Below are 16004 nucleotides of genomic sequence, written 5' to 3'. Positions count from 1 at the left end.
TTAGCTTGAAAAGTCACCTTGAATGGTTCTCTATTAACAATTTAGCGAAGCCTCCATAGGTTTGGCTCAGTACATTATGTACATGTGAGTGTTCTTATGAATAAGTGGACCTATTCCAGACTCCAGAGCAGGTTCAACATCCTTAACATCAATAGCCTGAGCTCGAGAGAGAACAATGCCACTCAATGCCGTTCCTTTATCTACACAGGGATACGGCTTCAATCTTCCTCAAGAATATGCCTTGCTTTTGTGAGCAATTAACAATCAACAATCTTGTAACTTTCACTGGGCCATCGTACATAAAAAGTTTTTCTAATGAAAGCATGGAGCAAAAAGAAAAAGATATTTAATTCATGCCATCCACTTCCATTTTCTGTCTTTGATCACACTTCACTGCATCTGACAAGGAACTGTACCAATACAGAGGAGTGTATTCTGATGTAACTGCGTTCGCTGCATGAGCACTGCAGTGCTTCTCGAATCGGCTGAGGACAAGCAAGTCCAGAAGAATGCTTTATTCATTTTGCAGTCGCATTAAGCAGAACAGTGTGACGTGTGGATGCAGTCCTCCCCTGCCAAAAATACAGTATCAGGCACTAAAAAGTTTGATGCAAAGCATACATACATTTTCTGGCACATAGTAATGTGAAGTCTGATTGCTTGTCGCACTCTGTTTGGAAGCATTTCAGTCTCTGCTTGGACTCGGATGATTGTTTTTCTACAGTACTTTTGCATTCCAATAGTGGCAATAATATCATATTCATTAAAAGGATAGTTCACTCAAAACTGAAAACATTTGCTTAGCCTCATGTCGTTCAAAACCTGACTTTATTTTATTGGTGAACACAAAACGTCCCTAGACAAACAAAGTGAATGAGAATGGGGATGTCAAGCATCAGAATTACAAAAACAAAAGACACCATAAAAGTAGTTCAAACAACTCATGCACTATTTTCCAAATCTTCTGAAGTCATACAACAGCTTTGTGTGAGAAAAAGACAAAAAAGACCGAAAAACATTGGGATCTGCCCTAGCTCTCCTTGTTGTATTCATGTTTGATTTGTGAATTAATAGTTATTTTGTGTCTGAACCTTTTGGTGAATCATTGATTCAGTTCACAAATCTGATCTAAATGATTTGCTCACAATTTTGACTGATCTGGTCACAGTGATACACAACTTTAGAAGATTGCCAGTGAATCAGAGAATGGAACAAATTGAATATAGTAAGGCTTCAGATGAATTTTATAAATATATATATATATATATATATATATATATATATATATATATATATAAAGAGAGAGAGAGAGAGAGAGAGAGAGAGATTTTTATATTTAATATATAAATATATAAATATATAAAAAATATAAATATAATGCACTTTCAATAATATAATCCCCTTTTATGAAACGTTAGCATTTTTTAAGCTTAAAAGCTCTGCTTTCCATTTATTGTTACTGCATGGCAAAGAGCAAGAATACAATTACTGAAAGTGTAAATTTGGTGTTCCACAGAAGAAATATTTTTTTTATTGAGTATTTATAAGGGTATAAATTTATAAGGGTGAGTAAAGTTTATTTTTGAATTAAGTGATTCAAATCAGAACTCATACCATGAAATGCATTTACAGTACACTGTAACCATATAGTGTTCATATGCTGTGTAAAGCACTGTAACACTGTTACAGTGAGAGAGTAAAGAAATCAAATTAACATTGTGTGCCCTTAACCAGGCCAAATAAGAACTCTGCAGCTGCCAGAAAAACATCTGCCTCATGCCTCACCCTTCACAGCTGCATTGACCTGTCTTTAATTAATGAGCCAAGCTTCATAACACAGTGAATTCATTGTCATTTTCAAGCCCGTCCTGTCCTTTCAGCCTGTCTTACGTAAGATTACAGTTTGGCTGTTAAGGTCTGCTGTTAGCAAGTGGCCCAATGTGTGATTACACCCTCCAATGGATTTGTCCTTACATAAGAGAGCATATAGCTGTGGGGTCAATCTCTCAGCTAGACCTTTGTTGTCTAATAAATGTCACAGGCTTCATTTACCTCATAATTGATGGTAAATAATTTGCAGCATTTAACGAATGAAACAACAGACGACTAGCCTGTGACCCTAGATTGCTTTTGTGCAAACTACCTTGTCTTCATAACATCCTTCATTAATAGTGACATCAGCAAAGTCTGAACCGCAGCGTTTCCAGGCGTCAATGGCACATTTCCAGCATAAAGTGCAGCATACAGCTGCTTGGGAATCTTTCAGCTGCAGGACTGCAGCAAACTTGTTCGATCCTATTTACCATATCATATAAAAAGATAGTTGTTGAATCAGATATCACAATGATAGCACTAGCAAAACCAAATGTGTCTGCAAAAATAATGATTACCATTTTTTATAACAATTTAGTTTTTAAACAGGCTGCCACTGGTTGGACAGACAGTCCCGCCCCGAATCTCATGCCATTCGTTGAACCAACATTGCTGTATAAATCCACAAATCACTTACTAACAGCTGTCTCTGCATCTTGCTAAGAAAAGAGGGAGTATTTTAATACTGGAAAAAAATGTAACATATAAAGTAACACGTGCAGTATGCCATATCCCAGTGAATACATCTCTATTTCTCAAATATTATATTAGTTGAATAAATAAAGGCTGTTTTCAGAATCGTTCCAAATAACAACTGTTTATGCCTCCAGGAGGGAATAAATGAAAACATGGCATTAATCTATGAAACTGTATTCGATTGTTTTTCCATTCAATTCAATTCAGCCAAGTGCTTCCTTGCTGATTTTATACGGTTTAATTTGCAACAAAACACAGCTTGGACTCAAATTATTGCCAAGCTGAGGCCTATGAGCATCAAAATTAGCTCTGCAATTACTTTTAATTGCAAAATGAATTAATTGGGGCTGTTAATACACTATTCCTTGTGCTTTCTGAACACTGACCTTACATTCAATATAAATAGACCATAAATTGACTAGATTCACAAGCTCTGTAGAATTCAACCCAATAAAGAGATCTGTTCTTAGATCTAGAAATGAAAAACTTGTTTTTGAGAAAAACTGCGCTGTCTAAAGCTTTTCTGAGTAAACGTGGTATCAGCCATCTTAACAGTGAACACTACTCAGCAGACACTAACTCTCACCTAAATGTTGTTGCTCAAAGGTTGTTCGTTTATAGTTTAAGATACATAACGGAGTTGATTTCTCAAATAAATACTGTTAAAATCTCATGTAAAATCAAAAGCAAATTAGACAATTGTTGATATACTCTAAGAATGAAGAACTGTAATGTTGATGTACAGTATCTCAGATTATTAGGTTTAGCAAGAATTTGATCATAAATGTTTGAAATCTTTTACTTTTGATTAAAGACTTTGATATCTTGGCAAATATTAGCAAAATGGGTCTCATTCCCTAACCATGTGTAGGCACATATTTGTGCGTAAATCTTATTTTTTTGAACATTTGTTACAGAGAAACAGGCTCATATTTAAATTACTCTTTTATTCAATTTTAAATAAACCAAATATACTTCAATAGCTAAAGTCTCAATTTGTTCTTCATACAGTTTCTTCATATAGAGATTTTAAAGAGATTTTCCTGTGGGAAGGTGCTTCCTTTCATCATTACTTTCCAGCACCGCTGTGCAAAGCCTTATTGTCTTGGAAATAGCAGTTATCTAATTAAATACTTTTTCTTGCTCTCCTTTCCATTGAAGCCAGGCACACAAGAAAGCACAACTATAATCAAGAGAGTGTCGTAACACTTGTCCCACGGACATTTGCTGTGATTGATGAGTTCCATACCCTTTGTTCAAGCCACCATCTCTTTAAAGTAAAGAACAATAATAGGCAGCCTGTTTAACTCCTCAAAGGTAACAGCTAGAGACAATTTGCTGGACACTGAACATCTGTGTGAGGTTTAAGGCACATACTGTAAGTGGGATCCCATCTACAACTGTACCATTTCAGAAGGGAATAGTTGTGCATGTACCTAAACACTAGTTACATCATTATAAAGCCCAGAAGAGACTCAGGGGATCAGGACATTAGCATTTGAGGAGATATTTGCATTCTCTGCTGTGTCGCTTTACAATAGCACAATTATTTTGTACAGAAGGGTGGCTCAGAATCGTTTCGGATGAATACAACTGGGGCGTTTCATTGGACACTAGAGCTGCAACTAACGATTATTTTTTTCTGTCGACTAATCTAACGATTATTTTTTCGATTAGTCGACTACTCTAAGGATTATTTTTATTACAATAAATAATTAATCTAATGTTCTTTTTTTTTGATTAGCTAAAGAATCCTTTGGATAACTTTACAAAAAAATATAAGTACAACTTCTAATATAATACTTCAACCTTTATTCATTTTCAACCAATGTGGTTGAAGTTTTTACAGTATACAAAAATAAAGAGGCAAAGAAATAAATTTTACTATGGTAAATATGAGTTTACGATAGCGCTAATAATTAAACCACAGTAGCCACAAATTTACAGTTGTCTGAGACAGTTGTTCTTTAGCATCACAAACCATAAAATGTAGTCAGGGTTCTGCTATGGTTTAGCATGGTTTCCAGAGATCTGGAGCTGATTCGAGGTAGCTCGGTGGTTTGTGACTGTTGTCTCGCAGCGCTGTCTTTTAAGGGGCTGTTCACATATTGCGTCTTTTGCGCGCTCAAGTTCGTTATTTCCAATGTAGGCGCGCGGTATGTGCTAATAATGGAAACGACGCGCACGCGAAAACAGGCACGTCCGCACCACATCGAGTTGAAAACAACTTTTCAGAATGCCGCAAGCGCACCGCGGGTCAACTAACCACTCAGTTTCATCTTTTCCCGTAACAACGTTGAAAGCTCGGCTAAGATGAAGGAACTGCTGATCATAGCTGTATATGGATTGCCATTTTGAAATAAATGTTGTAGCAGAGCTACTGCAAGCGATTTTTAGTGCTGCAAATCCATTTATCCTTTGCTGAAATTTCTGCATCTTCATGGAGAGAGCGCGTCATGGTTGCTTAGCAATGGCAGACATCCCAGGGGTGCAACTGCCCGAGCGCTTTGGAAAAAAGGAGAAAGCGGCGCGACTATCGTTTTCCACGCGTTTTTAGGCGTGATATGTGAACGGCCCCTTACGCATGTTCGAAACCCGCGCCAACACAGACTTACTTTATTTTTTATTTTATCCTTACTTCAGCCGCTACGGGTGATCATACCAATAACTTGTAATCTTTACAAGAATATCAGAATCATGCAATGAGCAAGTCTGCGTTTATTAGACACTTGATAATATCACATCAGTTTGTACTTTTAGAATCGCAGAATCTGCTGCGGTCGTTCCATCACATATGCAGTAGAGACCTGAACCAGGAAGTTGGTCACACGGTAACCAGTTAAACCGTAGCACCGGAGAGCGCCAGGATGTTTTCCTCTGAGGTGCTTGTTCATCGCAGTTGTGCTGCTGTGGTACACCATATCGGTTTTACAAAGGGAACAAAGGGCCATTTTATTTGGCCTCTGTTTGAAGTATTCCCATACTTTTGATAACAGTGGACTCTGTTTTTGTGATAGAATGCAACTTTCTCCATTTCCAGTATGCCATTACGTGAGATGTAAACAGTGTGACGCGTCGTTGCAGCACTATTGGACACACCTGCAAATTGTGCACATGAGGCTAGATTAGCACTAGTGTTCGACTGATATATCGCCATGGCTGTTATTTGGCATTTGTCAAATATCGGCTTTGGCCGGTAAGTTTTTCTGCTTGGCCAATGTGTTCAAGGCGAGACTTTTGTTTTGACTGCGCTGAGAGTGGCAGCGCCTCTCTTGTTCGTCGTCGTCGTTAACAGTTCTTTCTAATATGGATAGAAGTCTGTCTAATAATCAGATCGAACGGTTAAACAAAGTAATTAATGTATACAGAAAGTATTATAACAATTGTTTTTATATAAGGCCTACTAGTAATAGAAAGGCAAACATTATAATACTTTCTCATTGCCATCAGCAGTAAGTAAATACTTTTTCTTAAATATTAATAATAATAGTTTAAAAACATCATATCAGCTTTATATCGGGTATTAGCCCCCCTGCTTTCCACGATATCGGCATCGGCTGTCAATAAACACATATCGGCTGAGCACTAATAAGCACTCGCTGAAATCACAAATAGAGTGAACAGTAATCAACACAATGAGGATACACAAAAGCCTCTATATAAGGGGACTGATATCACTTTGATCCCACTACTAGAAGTAGAAAACCAATATGGCGGTCTTGAAAAAAGCTGTGACATCACAATGGCCTCATTTATGTTAATTAATAATTTAACTGAAAATCTCCACCCTGTGGTGGTTCCCTCATCTACGGCAACAGCAGGTTATTAGTTGTAAGATGGCAGCAAGTTAATATGTTATGTAATTATGTTTCATAAGTTCTACGTTCATAACTGCTCTCTTATTTGTGAACAGTAAACATTAGTGCTGTGCTTGTTCACAGCAGGTCTTTGTTAATGCATTTTCATATAAACAACATAAATCACTCAAAGGATATGATTCAAAGGACCCAGTTCAGAACTCAAAAGTGTAATAAGGTCTGTAGCAAAATGTTACAGTTAGGTTTGTTTAAACGTTTCTTGGTTAACATCAAAAGGCTGGTTAGTATGGCCCAGTAGGCCCCTGCTGGTAGATACCATAACTACACAATGAATGTTGAATAAATATTTCTTATTATTGTGTAGATTGCATCACAATTTTATTCTGATTTTGCACCTAATCAGAATATTAGAATGATTTTTGAAGGATCATGTGATACTGGAGACTGGAGTAATGATGCTGAAAATTGTACTCTGTGTCAACTTGCAAATAGTAGGTTGTCTAGAGAATTACATTAAAGCGTCAGGAAAGATAAGCCAGGCAGTGAGAGAGTGACAGAAGTAAAACTAACATACCTAATAATATTTCAGAATGACTATTATCATTTGAAATTATAAGATAGGTCCCGGGCTGATTTTTCAGTCCATCCCCACACCATGGTGTGCTCTTGCATGCACTACATGCTTCTCCATGTTGACGAGTCCCTCCTCCAAACGGACAGCACTTGAAGGCTATTGAGGGTTGTATCTCATCCAAAAAAGAACATAATGATCAGCAGACTCCCTAAACAACAAGTCCATGAACATCTTAAGTGCTCTACTTGCCTTAAAGGAAAACGCCACCGTTTTTTCCAACTATAATGTATGGTGTTAAGAGCACTTCACAGAACTTCGACCTCGGTGCAGTAATATCATCACTCCAGAAACTCCTCACTTTGGTTTGTATTGACGGAAGTTAGAGGGAGTGGGAGAGGGGGAGTTTTCAGGAGTGATGATATTACCGCAACGAGGTCGAAGTGCTGTGAAGTGCTCTTCCACCATACATTATACAACCCGAATTCCGGAAAAGTTGGGACGTTTTTTAAATTTTTTATAAAATGAAAACTAAAAGACTTTCAAATCACATGAGCCAATATTTTATTCACAATAGAACATAGATAACATAGCAAATGTTTAAACTGAGAAAGTTTACAATTTTATGCACAAAATGAGCTCATTTCTATTTTGATTTCTGCTACAGGTCTCAAAATAGTTGGGACGGGGCATGTTTACCATGGTGTAGCATCTCCTTTTCTTTTCAAAACAGTTTGAAGACGTCTGGGCATTGAGGCTATGAGTTGCTGGAGTTTTGCTGTTGGAATTTGGTCCCATTCTTGCCTTATATAGATTTCCAGCTGCTGAAGAGTTCGTGGTCGTCTTTGACGTATTTTCCGTTTAATGATGCGCCAAATGTTCTCTATAGGTGAAAGATCTGGACTGCAGGCAGGCCAGGTTAGCACCCGGACTCTTCTACGACGAAGCCATGCTGTTGTTATAGCTGCAGTATGTGGTTTTGCATTGTCCTGCTGAAATAAACAAGGCCTTCCCTGAAATAGACGTTGTTTGGAGGGAAGCATATGTTGCTCTAAAACCTTTATATACCTTTCAGCATTCACAGAGCCTTCCAAAACATGCAAGCTGCCCATACAGTATGCACTTATGCACCCCCATACCATCAGAGATGCTGGCTTTTAAACTGAACGCTGATAACATGCTGGAAGGTCTCCCTCCTCTTTAGCCCGGAGGACACGGCATCCGTGATTTACAACAAGAATGTCAAATTTGGACTCGTCTGACCATAAAACACTATTACACTTTGAAATAGTCCAATTTAAATGAGCCTTGGCCCACAGGACACAACGGCGCTTCTGGACCATGTTCACATATGGCTTCCTTTTTGCATGATAGAGCTTTAGTTGGCATCTGCTGATGGCACGGCGGATTGTGTTTACCGACAGTGGTTTCTGAAAGTATTCCTGGGCCCATTTAGTAATGTCATTGACACAATCATGCCGATGAGTGATGCAGTGTCGTCTGAGAGCCCGAAGACCACGGGCATCCAATAAAGGTCTCTGGCCTTGTCCCTTACGCACAGAGATTTCTCCAGTTTCTCTGAATCTTTTGATGATGTTATGCACTGTAGATGATGAGATTTGCAAAGCCTTTGCAATTTGACGTTGAGGAACATTGTTTTTAAAGTTTTCCACAATTTTTTTACGCAGTCTTTCACAGATTGGAGAGCCTCTGCCCATCTTTACTTCTGAGAGACTCTGCTTCTCTAAGACAAAGCTTTTATAGCTAATCATGTTACAGACCTGATATCAATTAACTTAATTAATCACTAGATGTTCTCCCAGCTGAATCTTTTCAAAACTGCTTGCTTTTTTAGCCATTTGTTGCCCCCGTGCCAACTTTTTTGAGACCTGTAGCAGGCATTAAATTTTAAATGAGCTAATTAAGTGTATAAAAGTGTAAAATTTCTCAGTTTAAACATTTGCTACGTTATCTATGTTCTATTGTGAATAAAATATTGGCTCATGTGATTTGAAATTCCTTTAGTTTTCCATTTTATTAAAATTTAAAAAACGTCCCAACTTTTCCGGAATTCGGGTTGTAGTTATAATTTTTTTATCCGCTTAGAAAATCGCCACCTGTTACCTTTTGATCCAGCCACCTGTTACCTTTGAAGTTACCTTCACCTTTTTAACGCAATTTGAGTGTCATAGAAAACATTCATGTGACAGTTCATCTCAGGTTTTGTTGCTGATTTGAAATATATATTAAATATGAGTGTGTCAAGTCTGCAAGCATTATTACCGTGCATGCACTTGCATTAACTCTGAGTCTGCACGCTCTGCTTCTACAGCAGAGAGAGAGAGAGAGAGAGAGAGATCACTTTTTTTATATATAAAATTCGGACCCAACCCGGACCCGGCTGATCATTTAAAATATAGACCCGAACCCGTATGGGTCCCGGGTCGACAGGTCTCGGGTGCACTGTGAAGACCTCTACTCCAAAGGACATTACAGTGCCCCCTTTTTTCTTAGTGTGAAGAACATTTAAAAAATGTAAAAAAAAAAAAAAAAACTTTATCCACTTTAAAAACCTTTTGAGGAATAGAAAGATTCCATGTCTCATCATGGAACTATAGATGCCAATGAAGAGCCTTTACTTTTATGAGTGTAGGATTGTTATTTGGGTTCCAGCTAACCATGCTCAAAGCACAAATATCTGCACAGTTGATATCAGATGTACTAAAGGAGTTATTTAAAAGCCACACGTAACTGGCAAAGTTTAAAACCCTTGTTTTAGTACTGTGGTTGACTGACAGATGAGGATGCATCAAGTCAGATTAGTGTTTACAAATACAATGTGGTCACTTTCATTTTCGACTACTTCTGAAAATATGTTGAATCATCTGAAAGGATCTTCATACCAGTGTCAAGATAGCAAAGACCTACGTCTGAACCACAGTGTGCATATAGTGAATCTACTTGGAATCTATTAGGAGTATATAAATGGATAAGCACTTTAGAATTCATATATCCACACTAGAAAGACAGATCACTGCATTTCCCTGTCAATGATGGAGGAGAGAAAGAACTAAATTGTCTAAATGGCCATCTCCATTGTATGCTGCCTCTCTTGGCACCTGCGTATATAAAATGACAATCATGTGTCTTAAATCAATTCCCTCAGGCTGAACATATATGGGAAAGCAGCCTAAAAACATCTATAAGGCAGTCAGTTGATCTTTGGCTGTAACTAACCGAGAACGTGCCTGCGCATTGGCCACATTCAGTTGGAGGCAGCACTTCAAATATAAAACAAAGGATCCCCTGACACATGCCAATGATCCCTATGTTTATTGGGCACAAATCCTGCTGCATGGGCACTAAATGAAGCAAGATCTGACCAGCGGCCCAACAATAATTACCACATGTATGCTTTCTTGTCTCCTGAAGAACGAAAAAGCCTTGAGCTGCCATTAATTTCGACTGGTCTCTCCTAACCAATAAAGGCAAGAATCAAATCACATGACATGAATTGTCAATCATTTAACTTGAATTGAATTTAAAATGCACACAAAATAACAAATAAGGCATATTTGAAGAGCTGTAGCATATAGGGATTTCATAATGCTACCATAACGTAGGTGTATGTAAACCATGCAAAGTTCACACCAACATGTAACTGGTAGTATAAATTCTCATTCTAGCAATATACAGTTTAAAATGTATGCACATGATGTATTTATTCAACAAAATAAGACTAAACTATCCCTGTAAGTCAACAGTGCAGACAGGTATCTCCTTAAAGTGATACTCCACCCCAACATGAACATTTTGTCATTAATCACTTACCCCAATGTCGTTCCAAACCCATAAAATCTTCATTCGTCTCGGAACACAATTTAAGATTTTTTGGATGATATTTGTGTCTCTCCATATCACAGTATGCTGCGTATGCTCTTCTGTATCAACCGTGCCACAAGAATGTGCTGTTTTCTTTCAAATCAAGGCTAAATACACATAGAAACAGTGCATCCCTGTGGCACAGCTGATACAGAACAGCATAAGCAGCATACGGTGATAAGGAGAGACACTGAGACTGTTGACAAAGGAAATGTTGAAAAGTTTTTTTTTTCTTCGCTTACAAAAAGTCGCTTCATAACTTTACAGTTGATCCACTGATGGCAGATGGACTATTTTGAAGATGCTTATCATACTTTTCTGGACCTTGACAGTGTAACTTACTTGGCAGTCTATGGGACAGTCACAAGCCTCCCGGTTTTCATCCAAAATATCTTAAATTGTGTTCCAAAGATGAACTAAGCTTTTACGGGTTTGTAACGACATGGGGGTAAAGTGATTAATGACAAAATTTTCATTTTGGTGGAGTATCCCTTTAAGGATCAACACAAAGTGCTTTAGAATGTCTTAATGTACCACTGAAGAAAATCTCCTTAGAATGAGTTTTCAAAATGTTGCTTCATTTGATACAGCCACATCCCGAGATGAAAAGCAAGTAAACATATTTAACTGCAGCAGCAAGTGCTCATGAGTGCTCTTGAAACTCAATGCAAGTCTGCAACAAGATTTTATAGTGAGTGGGGATTCAGATGCACGGTTAGTGATCGGTTATGAAAATGGAACAAAGTCAACAGAGTGGCAAATAATTTTATCACCTTTCTAAGTTTACCATCTTAAATTGTAACAAAAACTGATCTCAGATCTGATTGGGGGGGGGGGGGGGTTCATCTTTTTTGCTGTTCAACTTAGTGTTGCATCATTACAGATGTGATTGAAATTATGATGGTTTAATATAAAGAGGTAAAGAGGTATTTGTTATCAGGTTCAGTAAAGTGATTACTCCAGCTTTTTTGATGAAGCATATGTCGTGAAATAACTCCATATGGTAATTTGTCAGGGGAACAGTTAAGGCACGATTGCATGTTGCACTAATGACATTATTTTACATCATTGTCATTACTAAACCACATTAAGGTGCACATTTTTACCCACTGAACTCATTTTGTGATCTCAATAATATTTCGATCTCATCTTCTGCTCCAGATATGGAGTAACCAAATTTGTAAAGCACTATAGTATTCAATGTACCCGGCTCCAGGTGAGCTTATGACTGACCTTATCTGCCATGATCATGGACGAGCCGCCATGGATGCCCAGAATGGGTATCAACGTCTGAGAGGAAATAAAATCCAAAATCTGGGCGATGGCTTCCTGGTCCGTGCCGTCCCCAAACACCACCCCATGGATTTTAGTCCCAGACATGAGATCGCACACATGGGTAATGATGCTTTTGGGGTCCGTTTCATTCACCAGCAGGGTCACCACGTTGACGTCAATGGGATCATCTTTGCTCCACAGAGCCCGTACATCTCTTTCAGAGATGTAGCGTGTTTGACCCAGGATCACGGCAATGTTCAGTATGGGCACTTTCTCTGCCGCATGTGAGATGTTGAAGAGGGTAAGGAGAGCTGGAAGAGTCAGAAGAATCAACCTGGAAAACCCCATAGTGCTCAACTTCATTCCCTGCAGAGGAAAAACACAAAGATAATAGAGGCTGTTGGTGATATAATGCATTTAGAGGTTTGTGAAATATGACTCCAGATCTCATGCAACATTGCTTAATAATTAGCCTATTTTACTTCAGAATTACATTACCTGAAATACCTATTTAGTAACATATACATTTCACATTCAATCCATTGGAGTTACACAACTACTTTGAGAAGCGCAGGATTTTTTAATCTAATTTTGGAATTTAGGCAATGAATAGCTAGCAATGAGCAAATGATGAATATTATATGTGACACTGGATCTGAGCAGCAAGCAGGGCAGAAGAGAGTGGAGCTGACATCGTCACATGAAGAGTCTTGGAATGACTGAGCAGAGGAAGCTCACAGGCCCTCCGCTACTGTGGCCAGCATGTATACACAAACAGATGCATTGTAAAGCAAGGGATAAAACTGCAGAGAAACAGCATATGGCGCAGGGGCTGTTGGAGCCTGCGATTCTCATGAAGAACAATACATCATCACCATTTTTAAAGACAAATGAATGAGCAAGCTAGATTAAGCAGTTTCGGTTGATAAGAATTCAGTAGAGCAATTGAACATGAATGGTTGATTTGTTTCAATGCAGTTGAGCAGAGATAGGTGAAAATATCATGCTTTGTGTGATTGGATCAAGGCTTGTCTCTAGAGACTAAGACTCAAAGTTTTTTTTCTCTATGCATTTTTAGATTACGTGCTAATCTTTACAGTGATTTAATAATTGTTACATATATACAGATGTTTAAATATAGCAGAGCATGCTAGTTTTTTTGTCTTTAAATCAATGTTTTGAGACACAACATGACATTTTGTCCAACACAAACACTGTTTCATCATGTTTTTGAGTGGTTGCAAGAATCTCCAACGTTCACGCTTTGAAAGTACTGATAATTTAATAAATAAATTATGAACCATGTGAGTCACATGATGTGACAAACATTAATGAATGTGGAGCTGAGATTTTACGGACTTTGGCTGGAGGCCAACCTTTGACAAGTGCATTTTACTTGTATATGATCTTTTATTTTAATGTAATTAATTAGAGAGTGGGGGAGGGAGTATATTTTATGAAGATTTTGCTGTTTGCGTGAATAAAACTGGCCTCATTTGTTATTTTAGGCAAATGCGATACCAGTGTTCTTACAACGTGACAGGGAGCTTGACATGGGAAATATATCTAGAGCAATATTGCTTCTGATAGCTCATTAATTTCCTCAAAACAACAACTATGCAAGTGCGCCCCCTATTGACTCGTCAGGTTTTGCGTTCTTATCTGGAACCTCTACGACACTAAATTCAAAGAAAAAAATACGCATCAGAACTTTACAACAGAAGCAACTAAGGAGGTCAATCATATCCATTTTGACAGAAAAGAAGCAACATTTACAATCCCGCTGTTTAATGAAAAATAAAACCAGCGTCAGGCTATGTTTTAACAAGAAAAGTAGGCTAACCTGATGAAGTTGGATCAACAACTGGACCTAAAATCCGCATTCATCTGTTACATCAAAGCAAGCAGAGAAAAGTCCTCTATCATGTTAAACCTTTCAAAAAATGACACGTTTATCTTTCTTCTTCTCTTTTTGTTTTCATCTGGCCTCGTTAATTAGTAAATGTCCTCGTTTTATTCAGCAAAAGCGAAGCGCATTCCTGAGGGAAAATCTTCAGATTTGCTTCTCACATGATCACGACACGAGTTTTCATACAGGTAAAACAAGAGCGTTTTTTTACATAACTCTATAAAACACAACTTGCTATTTAAAACCCCATAGCCTATCCTAACATTATAAAGTATCAAATCCGGTTTCCTCTTTTTAATGCCTCTGTTTAAACGCCGCGTTTTCCTCCATCAAATTGATTAAATTGAAACTGAATGGTTAGACTTAATTTGTCCTACAATTATTTATTTATTTATTTATTTATTTTTTATAAGACCAAATCGTAATGGACCAAGCAAATTTTAACAAAGGGATACAGAAAGAAAAAGAAACACAATAATACTCACAGCATCCCCCTTTCACAAAGCTCCAAAGATGTTGAATGGGATGACATTGCAACAGTCCTCCTCTCACCAGCCAGGTTGGAAATACGGATAATTATTTCCACCGACGAATCATTTAAGTTCAACCACAGAACCATATGAGTCAAATTAATCCAGGGGTTTGCATGTTTACGAATCATCCATGACTCTTCCTCGATAAACAGAAGCGAGAGACACGCACGCTGGGAAATGAATCCGCAAGAAATTGGGACTGAATCTGCAAGCAGGACCACAGGACCGTCTCACGGTCCTCTTTGCCCACGGTCTCTCTGGATGCCGTTACACATCCAAGGTGAAAATGAGAATTACACCCTGTTTCCGAGCAAGACACCCCCTAAGAAGAACCAGTTTTTAGTGCGACGGTCTTCAAATCTTGTGAGTCAGTCATCGGTTTTAAACACACGAGTCTTTAAATGTCATGCCAATTCTCACTTGACGTAACTTAGCCTAGGCATAATCGTAAAAGTTACTAGACTAAATATTCATAAACTCGCAGGATGTGGATTATTAATGCACCTCGGTTCGGTTTTGTGGAGCTTTTACCTGTCGCAAGCGTGGTTCTTCTGCTTTTTCAGTGATCTGAATCATTTTGGTGAGAAATTGCCTCTCGGTGACGTCTGACAACAATTCCAGAGCTGAACTTCACTGCGGAAACCACTGCGCTCATCATTGCCATGTACAGTGAGCGCTGCTCGGACATCAGGGGCTCGTCCGCGCGGATGCTGCTCTCACACACGTTATTCTCATCTGACCGCTCATTACGTGCTCGATTTCGAAGCGTTTCTACTGCATTCTTTCACCACTGTCTTAGATGAGATGAGGGAACCTCGAGCTTTTCATCTCCACTCGTTCACACTGTAAATAAGCGTTCAGACTGGCTCAATACGCACTTACGCTTTGATCCGTACATTTGCGCGTCTAGTTGCATAAATCAAACTAATCATGTTAAATGTAAGGTAGAAAGAAAGAAAGAAAGAAAGAAAGAAAGAAAGAAAGAAAGAAAGAAAGAAAAAGAAATCACCTAAAAAATTAAGTGATAATTAAGTGGTGGTATATTGGTTATGATAGATAGATGATAGATGATAGATAGCCTACTATTACTTACATTTTCCATAAAATTACAACATACAAATTTTGAAGGCAAGCAAACCCCAAAAGTCTGTAGATGTGACAAAGCTTCTAAAAAAGATAATGAGGATGGAAGCAATAAATTATTCTTGACTATATTTCTCTATTGCCTTTTCCTAACAGCAGATGCTCCCTTCAAGAATTGCACTCAAACAGTACCATATGAGGACATGCTACCTGTCTATTTTAGCATCATAATCCCTTCTGAATAATTTCAGTAAATGTGACTTGCACTATATATTGTATATTTGATTCAAACCACACATTCAAAACACAGGCATGAGTCATAGGATAGCTCTTTGTGTGATTTCACCAGGTTCCGTGGGAAGGAC

At 38.1% G+C, this 16004-nt stretch overlaps 1 protein-coding gene across 1 annotated transcript in view; it reads right to left on the bottom strand.

Moving 5' to 3' along the window:
• LOC132149076 (glutamate receptor ionotropic, NMDA 2A-like) overlaps positions 1-15417 on the bottom strand; it is a 148973-nt gene extending 133556 nt beyond the window's left edge. Inside the window, exons 1-2 of the mRNA XM_059557994.1 lie at positions 14509-15417; positions 12073-12480 (exon numbers count right to left, since the gene is read on the bottom strand). Coding sequence (XP_059413977.1) covers positions 12073-12477 — 405 coding nt within the window. The 5' untranslated portion in view covers positions 12478-12480; positions 14509-15417. The remainder of the gene's footprint in view (positions 1-12072; positions 12481-14508) is intronic.
• Between the last annotated feature and the right edge of the window lie 587 nt (positions 15418-16004).

Source organism: Carassius carassius, chromosome 9 (assembly GCF_963082965.1).
Source record: "Carassius carassius chromosome 9, fCarCar2.1, whole genome shotgun sequence".
Taxonomy (NCBI): domain Eukaryota; kingdom Metazoa; phylum Chordata; class Actinopteri; order Cypriniformes; family Cyprinidae; genus Carassius; species Carassius carassius.
This window is presented reverse-complemented; position numbering and strand designations above follow the sequence as displayed.